Source organism: Colletotrichum truncatum, assembly GCF_014235925.2.
Source record: "Colletotrichum truncatum strain CMES1059 chromosome Unknown Contig_0008, whole genome shotgun sequence".
In the NCBI taxonomy this organism is placed as follows: domain Eukaryota; kingdom Fungi; phylum Ascomycota; class Sordariomycetes; order Glomerellales; family Glomerellaceae; genus Colletotrichum; species Colletotrichum truncatum.
In genome coordinates, this window is record NW_027222405.1 from 1207743 (window position 1) to 1220394 (window position 12652).

The 12652-nt window shown below is 48.1% G+C and overlaps 5 protein-coding genes across 5 annotated transcripts; 1 reads left to right on the forward strand and 4 right to left on the reverse strand.

The window, feature by feature from the left end:
• Nucleotides 1-366: 366 nt before the first annotated feature.
• Nucleotides 367-2087, forward strand: CTRU02_211823 (Oxygen-dependent choline dehydrogenase 3; the record flags this gene model as incomplete). The annotated part of the gene is made up of 2 exons (XM_036725473.1): nt 367-649; nt 709-2087. The coding sequence occupies 2 exons, from the start codon at nt 367-369 to the stop codon at nt 2085-2087; spliced, it is 1662 nt and encodes a 553-aa protein (XP_036582678.1).
• A 406-nt stretch (nt 2088-2493) lies between these two features.
• CTRU02_211824 (metallopeptidase) lies at nt 2494-3955 on the reverse strand (the record flags this gene model as incomplete). Its single annotated transcript, XM_070205723.1, has 5 exons — nt 2494-3141; nt 3195-3328; nt 3386-3529; nt 3595-3832; nt 3911-3955. The coding sequence occupies 5 exons, from the start codon at nt 3953-3955 to the stop codon at nt 2494-2496; spliced, it is 1209 nt and encodes a 402-aa protein (XP_070060536.1).
• A 1554-nt stretch (nt 3956-5509) lies between these two features.
• On the reverse strand, nt 5510-7321 carry CTRU02_211825 (major facilitator superfamily transporter; the record flags this gene model as incomplete). The annotated part of the gene is made up of 6 exons (XM_036725475.1): nt 5510-5929; nt 5990-6322; nt 6383-6508; nt 6563-6929; nt 6968-7063; nt 7119-7321. The coding sequence occupies 6 exons, from the start codon at nt 7319-7321 to the stop codon at nt 5510-5512; spliced, it is 1545 nt and encodes a 514-aa protein (XP_036582680.1).
• A 761-nt stretch (nt 7322-8082) lies between these two features.
• On the reverse strand, nt 8083-9150 carry CTRU02_211826 (putative d-mandelate dehydrogenase; the record flags this gene model as incomplete). Its single annotated transcript, XM_036725476.1, has 1 exon — nt 8083-9150. The coding sequence occupies one exon, from the start codon at nt 9148-9150 to the stop codon at nt 8083-8085; it is 1068 nt and encodes a 355-aa protein (XP_036582681.1).
• Nucleotides 9151-10065: 915 nt separating this feature from the next.
• On the reverse strand, nt 10066-12256 carry CTRU02_211827 (lactose permease; the record flags this gene model as incomplete). The annotated part of the gene is made up of 10 exons (XM_036725477.1): nt 10066-10255; nt 10333-10820; nt 10870-11103; nt 11154-11295; nt 11349-11386; nt 11442-11556; nt 11615-11731; nt 11791-11829; nt 11907-11949; nt 12016-12256. 10 exons carry the CDS (start codon nt 12254-12256, stop codon nt 10066-10068), a joined length of 1647 nt encoding a protein of 548 aa, XP_036582682.1.
• Nucleotides 12257-12652: the final 396 nt, after the last annotated feature.

Genomic DNA, 12652 nt, shown 5'->3' on the forward strand with positions numbered 1-12652 from the left:
TAAATTGACAGGCATGCGCCATAGAGCTGGAATCATGGGAATTGCGGCATGAAGAAAGACACGAAAGGAGATAACCAAAGTAGCTCCCCTTCCCAAGCACTTATAGCAAATACGGTCTTCCAGGGTAAGGAAGAGACCGGGCCGCCAACCAACAGCCTCAACATGGCATTACCAGTACCCTTAGTATATAAGGCTTTAAAAGCCGGACGTGTTGTCCATTGTGAACCACCAAGACCCTCACGCTTGGACTTGACTTCCCAGGGGTTCCTCCGGCCTGTCTGATTTTCAATCAATCCCACACACCAGGGACAAGTTCAACATTTTCTCGCTGGTCCCCAATATACCTCTGACATATCGACACCCAAGATGCTGTCTACCGTGTGGGATTACATCATCGTCGGTGGTGGCCTTGCGGGCTCCGTTATCTCGAGTCGTATGCTTGAGTATAACAGCTCACTGAGCATTTTACTCATTGAGGCCGGCGAGGATACTAGGTCGCGTACAGATATCCTCTATGTCAACGCCACCAACCTTATGGGCGGTGAGCTGGACTGGCAGTATCCTACCAAGCCTATCTCTGGGCTGAATAACCGCACTATAGTCTTCAACCAGGGCAAGGGTCTTGGTGGTGGCGCCGCAATCAATGCCTGTAAGTGCAATTGAACAAATAATAACCTTGATGATGATAGCAAAGCTAAATCCATACAGGCGGTTATACTCGTGGCCCCAAGGTTGATTATGATGAATGGGCTGAGCTTATCGGCGACCCTCGCTGGAGCTACGAGAATCAGCTTCCTTACATGAAGAAGGCTGAGGACTGGTCCAACTCCGATAACACAGCCCAGCACGGAAATGGTGGCCCTCTTCACGTCGCAAGCGTCTCTTCTACTGGCCGCGCCTATCCTCTTCGCGATGCTGTCGCCAAGGGTTGGGACGAGCTCGGCATCCCTGAGCTCCCTAATCTTGATAGCAACGCCGGTAACAACATTGGCCGCGCTGAGCTCACTGAGACCCGTCGCAATGGCCTACGCGAACTCCCTCCTGTCATCTACCCCCTAAAGGGTATCACCGTACTTACCGACACCCTTGTTGAGAAGATTCTCCTTAAGAAAAATTGCAGTGACGGCGAGCTTCACGCTACTGGTGTTCAACTAGCCAACGGCACCCAAATCTCTTCCAAGAATGTCATTTCCGCCGCCGGTGCTTACCGCTCTCCTCAACTTCTTATGCTGTCAGGTATCGGTGACGCTGTCGAACTCGAGAAGCACAACATCTCCGTTCAGCTCAACTTGCCTGAGGTTGGCAAGAACCTGGCAGACCACATTTCGTTCTACCAATGGTGGCAACTTAAGAACCCCGAAAAGGGATACGCACTTGGGTCCTCCAATCCCCTTTTCGCACAGCCCGAGTTCGGTCTGGGATACCCCATCGACTGGGTCACTTCCACTGGCGTCAACAAGACAGGCCTCGCTGATGCCATTGCCAAAGATGAGGGCGCTGCCCCAGACTCTGCTACCCATTCGCTTCTGAAGAATGACCGTACCTTCCTCGAGACCTTCGTTATCTACCAGGCTTACAACCCTGCGAACCCTGCTGTTCCCATGGACGGATCGCACATCTACACCAACCTTGTCTCTTTCCTACCTACGTCTCGCGGTACTGTCAGCCTCAGCTCCTCCAACCCCACTGATGCCCCTGTCATCGACCTGAACTATCTCGCTACCGAGGTTGACCGCTATGTCTACCGCGAGGGTGTCCGTCAGATCACTAAGCTGATGCTTGACACCTCCTTTGGCAAGGAGTACATCGCCGGCGAAGCTGCCCCGAACAACTTCGCCCCTGCTTCCCTTGAGGATACTGACGAATATCTTGACGCCCGTCTGGCTCAAGGAGGTCTCACTACATGGCACCCTCACGGCACCTGTGCTATGGGCAAGGTTGTTGATTCGGAGTTCAACGTCAAGGGAGTCAAGGGATTGCGCATTGTTGACGCTTCCGTTCTGCCCGTGGCAATGGCCGCTCATTTGATGGCTCCGTTGTACGCCATGGCGGAGCAAGCGGCTGCCATTATTACTGGCAACGCGTAAGGAAGGTATTGAAATGATGTAAAGAATGATATAGACTTGTCGGAAGTAATGATTATGCTATACTTCGATGTTTTAACTTTTAATCGGGAGTTGAACCAGAGCCTCATCTGTCGGGGGACAGAAATAAAATACTTTCATATTTATATTGGGAACTAGAAACTTTGAAGATGAATGTATAAGTTCGGTTGAAACTGTATAAGCTGACTCTACTGTTGCCTCGCCGATCCGGTGAATAGCGGCGGAAAATAAGACACCCTCGTTTGAAGAAAGGAGCTCCTCAAGAAAAGAAAGCTGCCTACACACTCGCAATTCTTATTTTTGCGACAGGATGGATGCAACTTGGAAACTTTGTTTAAAATTGCTGTACAATTTATCTTCCTTACATCATATGGTGAATGTAAAACATCTAAAATACAGAGCGGCGTTTTCTACGCTTGTCCTGCGTCGACTCAAACTCCTCCTTGATTTTGTCAAGAAGCCCCTCGACGGTCAAGACATCAACGGCGACGCCAGCGATGCTCTTGGCAACTGTTATCGACTTGTCAAAAGCAGCCCTGCTACCAGCAGCAACCTCAAAGGCCGTAGTGTGAGGTCCTCCGTCAGGAACACTTCCGTTCTCGTTCGTGATTCCAAAGTATGGGCTAATACTAGGGAAGTCGTGGCTCAGGTTTCCCTGGTCCGTGCTGCCACTGGGATCCCGCAGCTTATCGATCTCTGCACTTGGTACTTCGCCTCCAAGCTCGGTGAAGTACTTGGAGTATGTGCTCGCCAATATGTCATTGCTGACCATGTTGTCATAGCCATAAGGTCTCATGGTAAGATTCAGTTCGGCACCAGTAGCCAAAGCACCTGCCTCAAAGCACTTCATCACACGCTCCATCCACTCCTCCAGAGCGACGTTATCAGCAGAACGGATCTGGAAGGACGCTTCTGCGAGGGCAGGGATGACATTGATGCGGGAACCAGCAGAGGTGATAATTCCATGGATCTTATCCGTGGGCTGCGTTTGCTGGCGAAGCAGAGCGATGGCATTGTTAGCTAGGATAAGGGCGTCCTGAGCGTTAACACCTTCCCACGGCGAAGCGGCTCTTTTCCATAGTACTCAACCTCAAAGCGGTCAGTTGAGGTCGTAATCATGTACGGAGAGTCGCCGCCGTTGGTGGGATGGGTGATAAGAGAAATATCAATGTTGTGATCACGGAAAGCACCCGCTTCATGAAGCTTCACCTTGCCGCCGAGACCTGAAGATTGTAAGCATTGACCTGCGACTCAATAGCGACTTGGAGAATATCTCTTACTCTCTTCAGCGGGAGTTCCAAAAAGAATCACTTTGCCAGGAAGGTTTTCGGAACGCATGATTTCAGCTGTAGCGAGAGCTCCTCCTACTGAAGCCGTTGCAATAAGATTGTGGCCGCAAGCGTGCCCAAGCCCAGGAAGGGCGTCTGAATATGTGATAACCGGTTAATGGAGAAACTTTCTTGTGGTTGTGATGTGAGAAAAACCTTACCATACTCGGCGTTGAATGACACTATAGGCCCTTCACCGCTTCCTTCAAATACCGCGACGAAGGCAGTGCTGATGTTGTATATGGATCTAGTGACATTCCATCCTTCATGTGACTCCATAAAGTCGGTCAAAAGTTTATGGGCCTTGACTTCTTCATATCCAAGCTCTGGGTTGTCGTGGATCTCTTTGTTGATAGGCCATAAGTCATCGACAATGGAGTCAAGGTAGTCGGAAACAGCCTGGAAATAGGGGCTGGTTTCGGAGCTGGAGCCATTTGTCTGGCGTGGGAGTACGGATGATGCTGTAGCTGAGCTTACAGCAAGTCCCAAGACGAAACTTTTGGATAAACCTTTGATGCCCATGGTTTATGAGTACACTCAGACGTACGGAGACTAATTGCAGAGCTTGACACAAGTAATTCGAGAGGGAAAACTACGAGCAAGTTGAGTACGCCTCAAACAAGCGTTACCATTACCAGTCTTTATACTTGCTTGAATTCTGTATATAATGCCGAAGGAAACCTGGTTCCTCTGTCTTCTTCCGACATCCGTTTTCTTGGTACACGTGTGCTGCTGTCTTTCGGAATGACGAGCATCACGTCCGTTTCCCCGTCGCATACTCGAACCGTTCCTCGGCTCTTTCAGCGGCCAGAGCATTACAAACTTGCGTATCAGTGGGTACTGCGGGGAAACGCCGAGTCTTTCTAAGAGCGAAAGGATGGCAGAAAATTGAACTTGCGGTTTCTTTTGCCTGAATGTTCCATTGCCGAAGGGAACCAAGTGATATTGGTGATAGTAACCCCACATACAATCGGGGCGAAGGGCTTGGCGGAATAGATAGGTATTTAATCCCCTCGCACCGTGACCGCCGATTTCTCTTCCGAATGTCTTGGCTCCGGTATGTTGAATGAAGCCGATCGGACATCTGTGTGTCACCAGAGCACCGGAGAAGCGTCCGACGTGGGTTGTTGGCCGAGGGAAAACTAAGTCGCCCTCTCCCTGTCTACCCTTTGCATCGGTATGAGGGGAAATGCTGGGGGTGGGACCCCCTGGCAAGTAAGCTTAATGAACAGCCGATCGTCTGTGTATTTTTGCCGACGGGTTATCAGCGACCTGTACGTAATTCAAAAGACATCAGCGAGAGGAGTTCGTCCCACCTTACCTTAATCTCTTGACGTGGAACATTTCGTCATTGCTTTGGTGGGACGAATAAGCAGAAGGCAAATCATTCTGGTTCAGCATCGAGGTAATGAAAGAATGTGTCAATGTGTTTAGTTATCTTGATTACACACCTAAAGGCCAAGAGTTGTTGCCTTTCCGAATTGCCGACTTTCTTTCCCCGACGTCTTGGTTATTTTCAGCAACGCTCTTCTCGACTTTGCCATCATTAAGTTGTTCAGTTGAACTCTTCATTCGCTTTTACTTCCATTTGCACCACTATCTTTAACTCAACGATAGATTTGCTAATGATGCCTTTTTCTTCTTTTTCTTCTAAACATTCGGCTCCAAATATATAGACAGCTGTAAGACTGTTAACTCTCTGGCCTTCTCAGCTGTTTTTAAAACATAAGTACTGGGAGGCTAGCTTGTGCGATAAATTCATATTGTCTAGATGTTATTCTAAACATGAGCCGGTGCGCAAAGCAGCTGCAGGCAGTTTTTCCCCTTTATTTTAGCAGCGCAGCATCATGATGCAAGTCGGCGCAGCTTCAATTATGTATATTTCAAATGGGCAACCAAAAGCTTCAGGGTTGCTGCTATTCCGTCGAATTACCTTCAAATACCTCTTTAGCAATTCATATGGTGTAAGACCTTTGAAAAGCCTCAAGAAACATCTCTCTCAACACCAAATTTGAAATAACATGGCAGCTTACCTCCGAAAAAGCTGCTCAGCAGCGCTTTATGCGCAAACGCCACTTAGTGAACGTATCGAAAACTCACGACGCCCTCTCCACCACGGCCAGCTTTAGAGCCGACAATGTGACTATGACTTGTGACACCCAACCTCTCCTCTTCCTCAAACTTGGCATTCTGCTTCTTGAGATAGTATTTAATCGACAATGCCACGCCCGCGCAAACGAGACATGCGCCGGACATGACACTGCCGCCGGCGTAGTAACGTGGCTTCTGGCTGTCAGGGAACATGTAGCTCGTGTAGAAGTGTGCGACTCCGGCAGCCATGAAGTTGACGATGGCTAGCGCGGCAGCACGCTTGGCGCGTGGCCGTGGAAGAGATGCAGAGAGCCAGCTGACGCAGAGGTTGTATGGTGCATAAGATCCAGATGTCATCAGGAACATTGAAAAATAGCGGCCGCCGAGGGAGGGAACGAACATAGCCTTCATGTATATGTAAGCAGTGCTCGTACAGTCAAACCGTCAAGGTAGATGGGGACATACCAATATGTTTCCGAGAAGGGCGAACATCATTGGAATAGCGATGTGGTAGCCTCGCTCATTCTTACTTGCTGCGTGAAATGACACACAGAGAGAAACGATGAAAGCGAAAAAGTATGGTGGTGAAGTGAGAAGCAGCGTTGTTGTGCGGCCGTAGCCGAGGGTTCCAACGATAGAAGGGAAAAAATTGTTGAAAGATTGTGCAGTGATGAGAGCCATCTGTTGTATAATGAAAAGATATAGCTTAGGGTCGATCAGTGCTTGCTTGAGACCCCAGAAGATGGACTCAGGGTCTTCATCAACGATTCCAGCGTTTTCCTTGCGAATTCTCCATTCCTATATTTTAGCGAGTTAGTTAGGACGGTGAAAGTACGATTTCGTTAATCATTAGCTTACTGCGTATAATTGTTGTTCTTGGGAGATGAAAAGATGTTTGCTTTGGAGGGGATAGTCGGTCAGAAGAGGAAGAACTAGGAGAGCAATGACCACTGTCATGGCTCCTTCAATTATGAAAAGCCATTCCTAGACATTGACAGTCAGTGCATAAGTTACCCTCATAATTCGATTAGGACTCACCCATGCTGGCTTGCCTGCTTTGCCTTCCATTTTCGATATGATACCAGCAGCAATAAGGCCCGAGAACGCAGTTGCTATCATATTTCCACCATAAAGGATCGCAATTCTTGGTGGTAACTCTCTGCGGGTGTACCAACATGACATTAGGACAAAAACAGCCGGCAGGAAAGGAGCTTCGACGAGGCCTAAGATGAAGCGGACGGCAGCAAGACCAGAGAAGTTCTTGACAAAGCCCTGAGACATCGAGACAGCACCCCATAAAGAAGTAATGAGGCATATATACCACGACGGTCGAACTTTTCCTATAATAAGGTTGGAGGGGACCTGAGTGATACAGTCTGGTGGAAAGTTAGGTAATGGGCTATAACTGGAAGCGGGAAGTTTGTTTAAATCAAACACATACACCCTACGTAAAACATGAGTAAACAGGTATTGTACTCATTGTTTGTCATTTTGAGAGTCTCAGGTAGCCCAGCAATCTTAGCACTCGCAATGTTGTTCCTGTCTCTGTTTCTGGAGTCAGCTTGATAGACCTTGTTACTCTTGTTTTACTCACAGGATATTCAAAAGAAAGAGGATGAAAACAGTCGGCATCAGAGTCAAATCCAACCGACGCGTTAGGCCTTTCTCTAAAATTCTCAAATCATCGGAATCAAGATGATCCAACTCTTGAGGAAGCGGCAATTCATCAGGATGTAGAGTGCGCCGCTTCTCAGTATGCTCGGCCTCAATCTTTTGCTCCCGGATCGCGTCCGACATGGTGTTTGCGGGTTAGGGAATGTCTGGGGGTCAAGTTTGGCTTGCTTGATTCACCAGAAACATGGTTGAACCTGTTATCGGAAGATATATAAAAGATGCTAAATACTGCATTAAGTTTGCTACTAGATCATTGGAATTCCGGGGAGAACTCCGGTGGGGTAGATTTGCCTTCCCGTTGAGGGGCCTTCATCTTGGGGCCCCGGATCTTGGCATGTGGGGGACGAACGAGTTAACGACACTGACTATCATTGAGAAACCTCGATCAAGAAGTCGGCCGAGTTCTCCGCAAACCGGGAAGAATGCCGGTGGAGTATTTGGTATGATAATAGCCAGGTAGGGGCCCTAGTGTCGGATTGATATGCTTTTCCGTCCATTCGGAACATTCCTTTGGGGGAAAGGGTGAACACGGGGCTATCCGACGGCAATTGACTTTGGCCGAGAAATGCTTGACACCTAAAGGTATTGATGATTGGTTATGGGAAATTTGGGTTAAGGGAGCCTGCTTTTATGTTTTACTGCTTCTCAGTAAATTGAGTTTGGAGAAGCACACGTTTACAACGAAGCCCAAGCAGTTTTATTTATTCATAAGAAACTGCCCAAAGTTGCTTTCAAATTTTCAAGAAGGAAAACCAAGTCAAGCGAGGTTTTTAAAATCCAATGACTGTTGTTAGAGGTTGAAAAGCGCTCTTATTACGCCTTTCACCGTCATTATTAGCAAGCCTCCTTACTCCGTGCTATTTGTTATTAAATTGACTAGTAAGCTATTTAGACACAGACTCAAATGCCTTTCTATTTACTGGTGTTAAAGGCTCACCGATCACCTCTCCGTCATCTCCTACCACTTGTATAATGTTCTTCATTGCATTCAGCTCAAAATTCATTCTCGTAGTCAGCGCTGCGCCACCATTGTGGCATGTCAACGTTACGTTATCCATGTCTGCTAGCACCTGAGACACCTGTGGCTCATGGTAATGAACGTCCAGTGCAGCAGCAGACAGTCTTCCACTCTGAAGTGCCTCAATTAGCGCTTCCTCATTTACAACTTGGCCACGCGCCGTGTTAACAAGTCGGGCACCTTTCTTCATCACTGAAAACGCCTCCTTGTTCATCAAGTCGTGAGTATGAGCATTCAGCGGAGTATGCAACGTGACACAGTCCGACACGGCAAGCAACTCGTGCAGTGTGGAATGAAACGTTGCCTCCAACTCCTTCTCAAGTTCAGGTGAAGAGCGGATGACGTCAAAATAATGGATTTCCATCCCCAGAGCCGTACGGGCTTTATAGGCGAGCTTCTTGCTGATGTTTCCTAGTCCGACGATTCCGAGGACATGGCCGCGAGGGTTCCATGAGATGCTGCCGACAAGTCTATGCATAGCGGTAAACTGTTCCGGGTCGCACGTCCTTGCCGCCCGTTGTGAGCGCCAAAAGTTTCGAAATACAGACAATATCATGAAAAGCGCGGTATCAGAAACGGCCTCGTCGCTAGCACCGGCGCCGTTGGCATACCAGATCCCCCGGCGACCAAGTGCATCAACATCGGCCCAATTGAATCCTGCCCCCGCGGAGGCAAAAATGCGTACTGAGCTCGGGAGAAGAGAGATCAACTCGTCGTCCCATTGGCCCATTTCGCCGCCTGTTTGAAAGTGCGGGCGGAATATGGCAGCAATGTCCCCATACTTTTTGGATTTGAGCGCTGCGATGAAGGATGCCCGGTCGGGCTCTTCGTTTGCTAAGACGTCGAAACGTTCGGTGAAGACATTTTTGTAATAGTCGTGGTTGTACTTGATGTCTTCGCCGAGTCGGAGAACAACTGGTTTCTTCACCGGCATGATGGATTGTTTGTAAGAGATTTTGGGTGTGCAGCTGTTGGATACAGGGACTGGATAACGTGACCACGATGTTTGACGCTGGTATTTGGAAGCTGGAAATATCTTTCTCTGCAGCGTTGTAGCTGGTCGAGGGAACATCCCCAGATAAGAAATAAGTAACTTCAAGTGTTTAATTATTTTCTGAACGATATTGTATGCGTCTATGGATTGTAACAACTTAACCTCGGGCATTGTCCGTAATGTTGACAAGCATGTCGAACCCCGCACGAGGGACGTTATGTCAAACTCGCCTGCAGGGTGACATTTCGGTGAGAAGGCCGATGCATCTACAATCCTTGAGCGGATAAGCTCCGTTTTGTATGCAATGATATTAGACATGTTTACTTTGTCGGCATGGCCTGTTGCTGATAGTTTCCGCAATGTTGGTTAAACAGGTCAGTAAAAGAGCGTTTTAGATGTACGTTGCTGTAATGTGATGAAGTAGGTACCAGTTAGGATACTAAGCTTCTAACCTCGTTTTCCGGTTCAGACCGAACTGTGTTGCGCGTCAGAGGTAAAAGGTGAATCAATTAGATACACAGACCTGACGGAAGTAACTGCCCAATACCCTATGACCGTTGCTACTACTCAGGAAACGAAGTAAAGACATGAGTTGTTTGATTTGGTTTGGCGTCTATATTATCTGATGTGGCGATAGGCTTAAACGCCGCTGGGATGTAAGGGCAGGCAAATAAAAGCAGTTGAAGGTGAGCGCTGAAGTGAAGATCCAGAAAAGCCCCTTCATAAGTTTCGTGATTAGGGACCTAATATTAAAAAGTGTTTCTTCCTCATCATCTGATCTCGACTCTTCATCAGGATCTAGAGAAACAGAGAAGTCTATAAAAACCTTTAACACCATTCGTTGCCCATATTACATCACACATGCTCCACATCCATAAATTTCTCGTTGGGAACCTTCATAGTCTCGAGCACAGTCGCAGCATTGCGGGGCTCCAAACTCTTTTTCACGGGGTTATGAGCAGTAAAGACCTCCTCCAACTCCTCGAGTGTGCGATGCTTAGTCTCTGGGAAGAAAAAGAAGATGAAGATTGCCTCCAGAATATCCCTACGCGGCTCATGTTAGTTGCTTTTCTGCACAAGGCACCTTCTGTCGACAAAAGAAATGCGAGTGACGTGTCTTACCAGAATACGAAGACCAAATAGAAGTAATATCCAATCTTCTCGAATGCGGGACCTGAACTGTAGGCCAGAACTAGAGAAATAGCGGACGAAGCAAAATTGCCAACGGCGGTTCCTTTGGCGCGGGTCGTAGTGGTCAAGGTCTCCGCGATGTACATGCTTTGTTGAGCTGTCCATCCCAAAGAGAAAACAACGCCAAAGAGGTAGACAAAGGCGATAGTTGTGTTGGCCGCGTTTGTGTTGGATGGATTGTCCACGGCCATTTTTGAGGTACCTGTCATGACAGCGAACGTCATGCTACAGAAGAGGATGCTGTAGATAAGCAGGGGGCGACGGCCGACGCGATCTGTCAAACGAGCACCAATGACACTTCCAATGAGACCAAGAACGTTATTGACTGCGTTGAGAGCCAAGACTTTCTGCTCTTGAACAATGCCAGCAGTATTCATCATAGTGACGAGGTAGTAGCTGGAGAGTGAGTTTCCAGAAGCCTTCAGTCGGTTAGTAATTGTGTCTGGCTCATCAGTAAGCAAAACTTACCTGTCCCATGATAGCCATGCCAAGAACACAAATCAATCTTCTGCGTGCGGACCTAGTGTTCCATAGATCGCGGTAGTCCCACCACTTCTTGTCACTAGCCTCGATGGAGATCTGGGCCATCATTTCCTTCATTTGCAGCTGGACGATGGGGTGATCAGGGTCTTTCTCGCCGTGAAGTCTTGTAAGAACTCTGGCTGCTTCCTCGTGCCTGTCGTTGGCAACAAGCCAGCGGGGCTTTTTCAAATGATCAGCATATGACGTTGAAGGAGGAACGCGAGACTTACACTTTCAGGGAGGAAGAACACAAAAATAAGCACAATTCCGCTAGTGACCATCTGAATCCAGACTGGAATTCTCCAACCATCATCGCCTGGAATAAAAGACGAGCCATAAACTGTCCAACCAGCGATAATGGAACCCACAGGCCTGCAGTATATGAGCATACTTAACGGGTTTTTCGATGGAACGAATTGACTTACCACATGCAGTTGTAAAGACCGGTAAGAGTACCTCTCCACTAATACGTGCTTTAAGTCAGGTTATGTTCAACCTCTTGGGACAAGCTTTCTTACCTTAGGATGAGCCAGTTCGCTGACATAAGTAGGTGCAGAAACACAGCAAAAGGAAACGCCAAAGCCTAAGATGAAACGACCTCCGAGGAAATGGGGAACATCTTGGCTTGTTGCCCTGCAAGAGTTGGTCAGCACATTGGCTATATGAAGTAGATGCGGGTATGATGCCTTACTGTACTGCAGTACCGACGATAATTAACGCCGCACCCGTGAACATGCCCCAACGACGCCCAAAAAGATCATTGACCGGTCCAGTAAAGAAAATTGCTGCAACAGAGCCGACGTTGTACCTATTTCCTTACAGTAAGATTATGGCTCTATTTGTTCACGTCGTCACTGGAACTCTTACATCATGAAGACAATACCGGTGCTTGAACCAGAGGTTTTCCTAAGTACCAATTAGCCTTGAGCTCCTAGCCTTTGAATAGAAGACAATTCTATTCAAAGATGAGTAGCTTCACTCACATGTTGAACGTGCGTTGATACGAAGTCATTCCATTAAGGCCACCTGAGCGAGCATGTCAGCGCCGAACTTGCTCATATCACCACTGGACAGTTAGACAAGAGAGCATACCCATCAATGAACCGTCATAGCCATTCAGAGCGCCGCAGCAGTATGCAACGAACAAAACACCGTAGAGAGTAAACATAGACTTGGTCCAAGGCGAGTATTTGCTGTCATCCACCTCATGTGCGATCTCATGAGCTATGACCGCCGCGACTTCAACAGGGGGCGCATTCTCTTTAGCATCAATGCTACTGTTGTGAGTTTTCTCATCGGTGCCCGTTGGGGTCACTTTAGTAGGTTCAGCCATGCTGGCAATCAGAATCTACAACCGACTGATGTAGTTGCTCTGAAAGGAGGGGAAAAGTGCTGGATGCGGCGTGAGGTGACCTGGGGAAGGAAAAGCAGAAGCACTACTGCGTTCTGCATGAACGAAGATCTGAATACCCTTTTTATACGCTTGAACTAATGCATACCGACTGTCTACTTTTCTTATTTCTCTGCGCGACAACTGTAAGGAGACTGGCTGGCTTGGGACCAACAACGTGCAACACGAATGTGTGAGCTGCCAAACCCACCACGTACCCACATCCATGGATTGGCGAACACCTGAGCTATCCCCGCGATCCACAAGCCTACCCCAGACAAGTCGATCCCCTCTCGATCACATGAGAGGAGCTTAGTTCGGTGGTGTCAAGGTGGAATG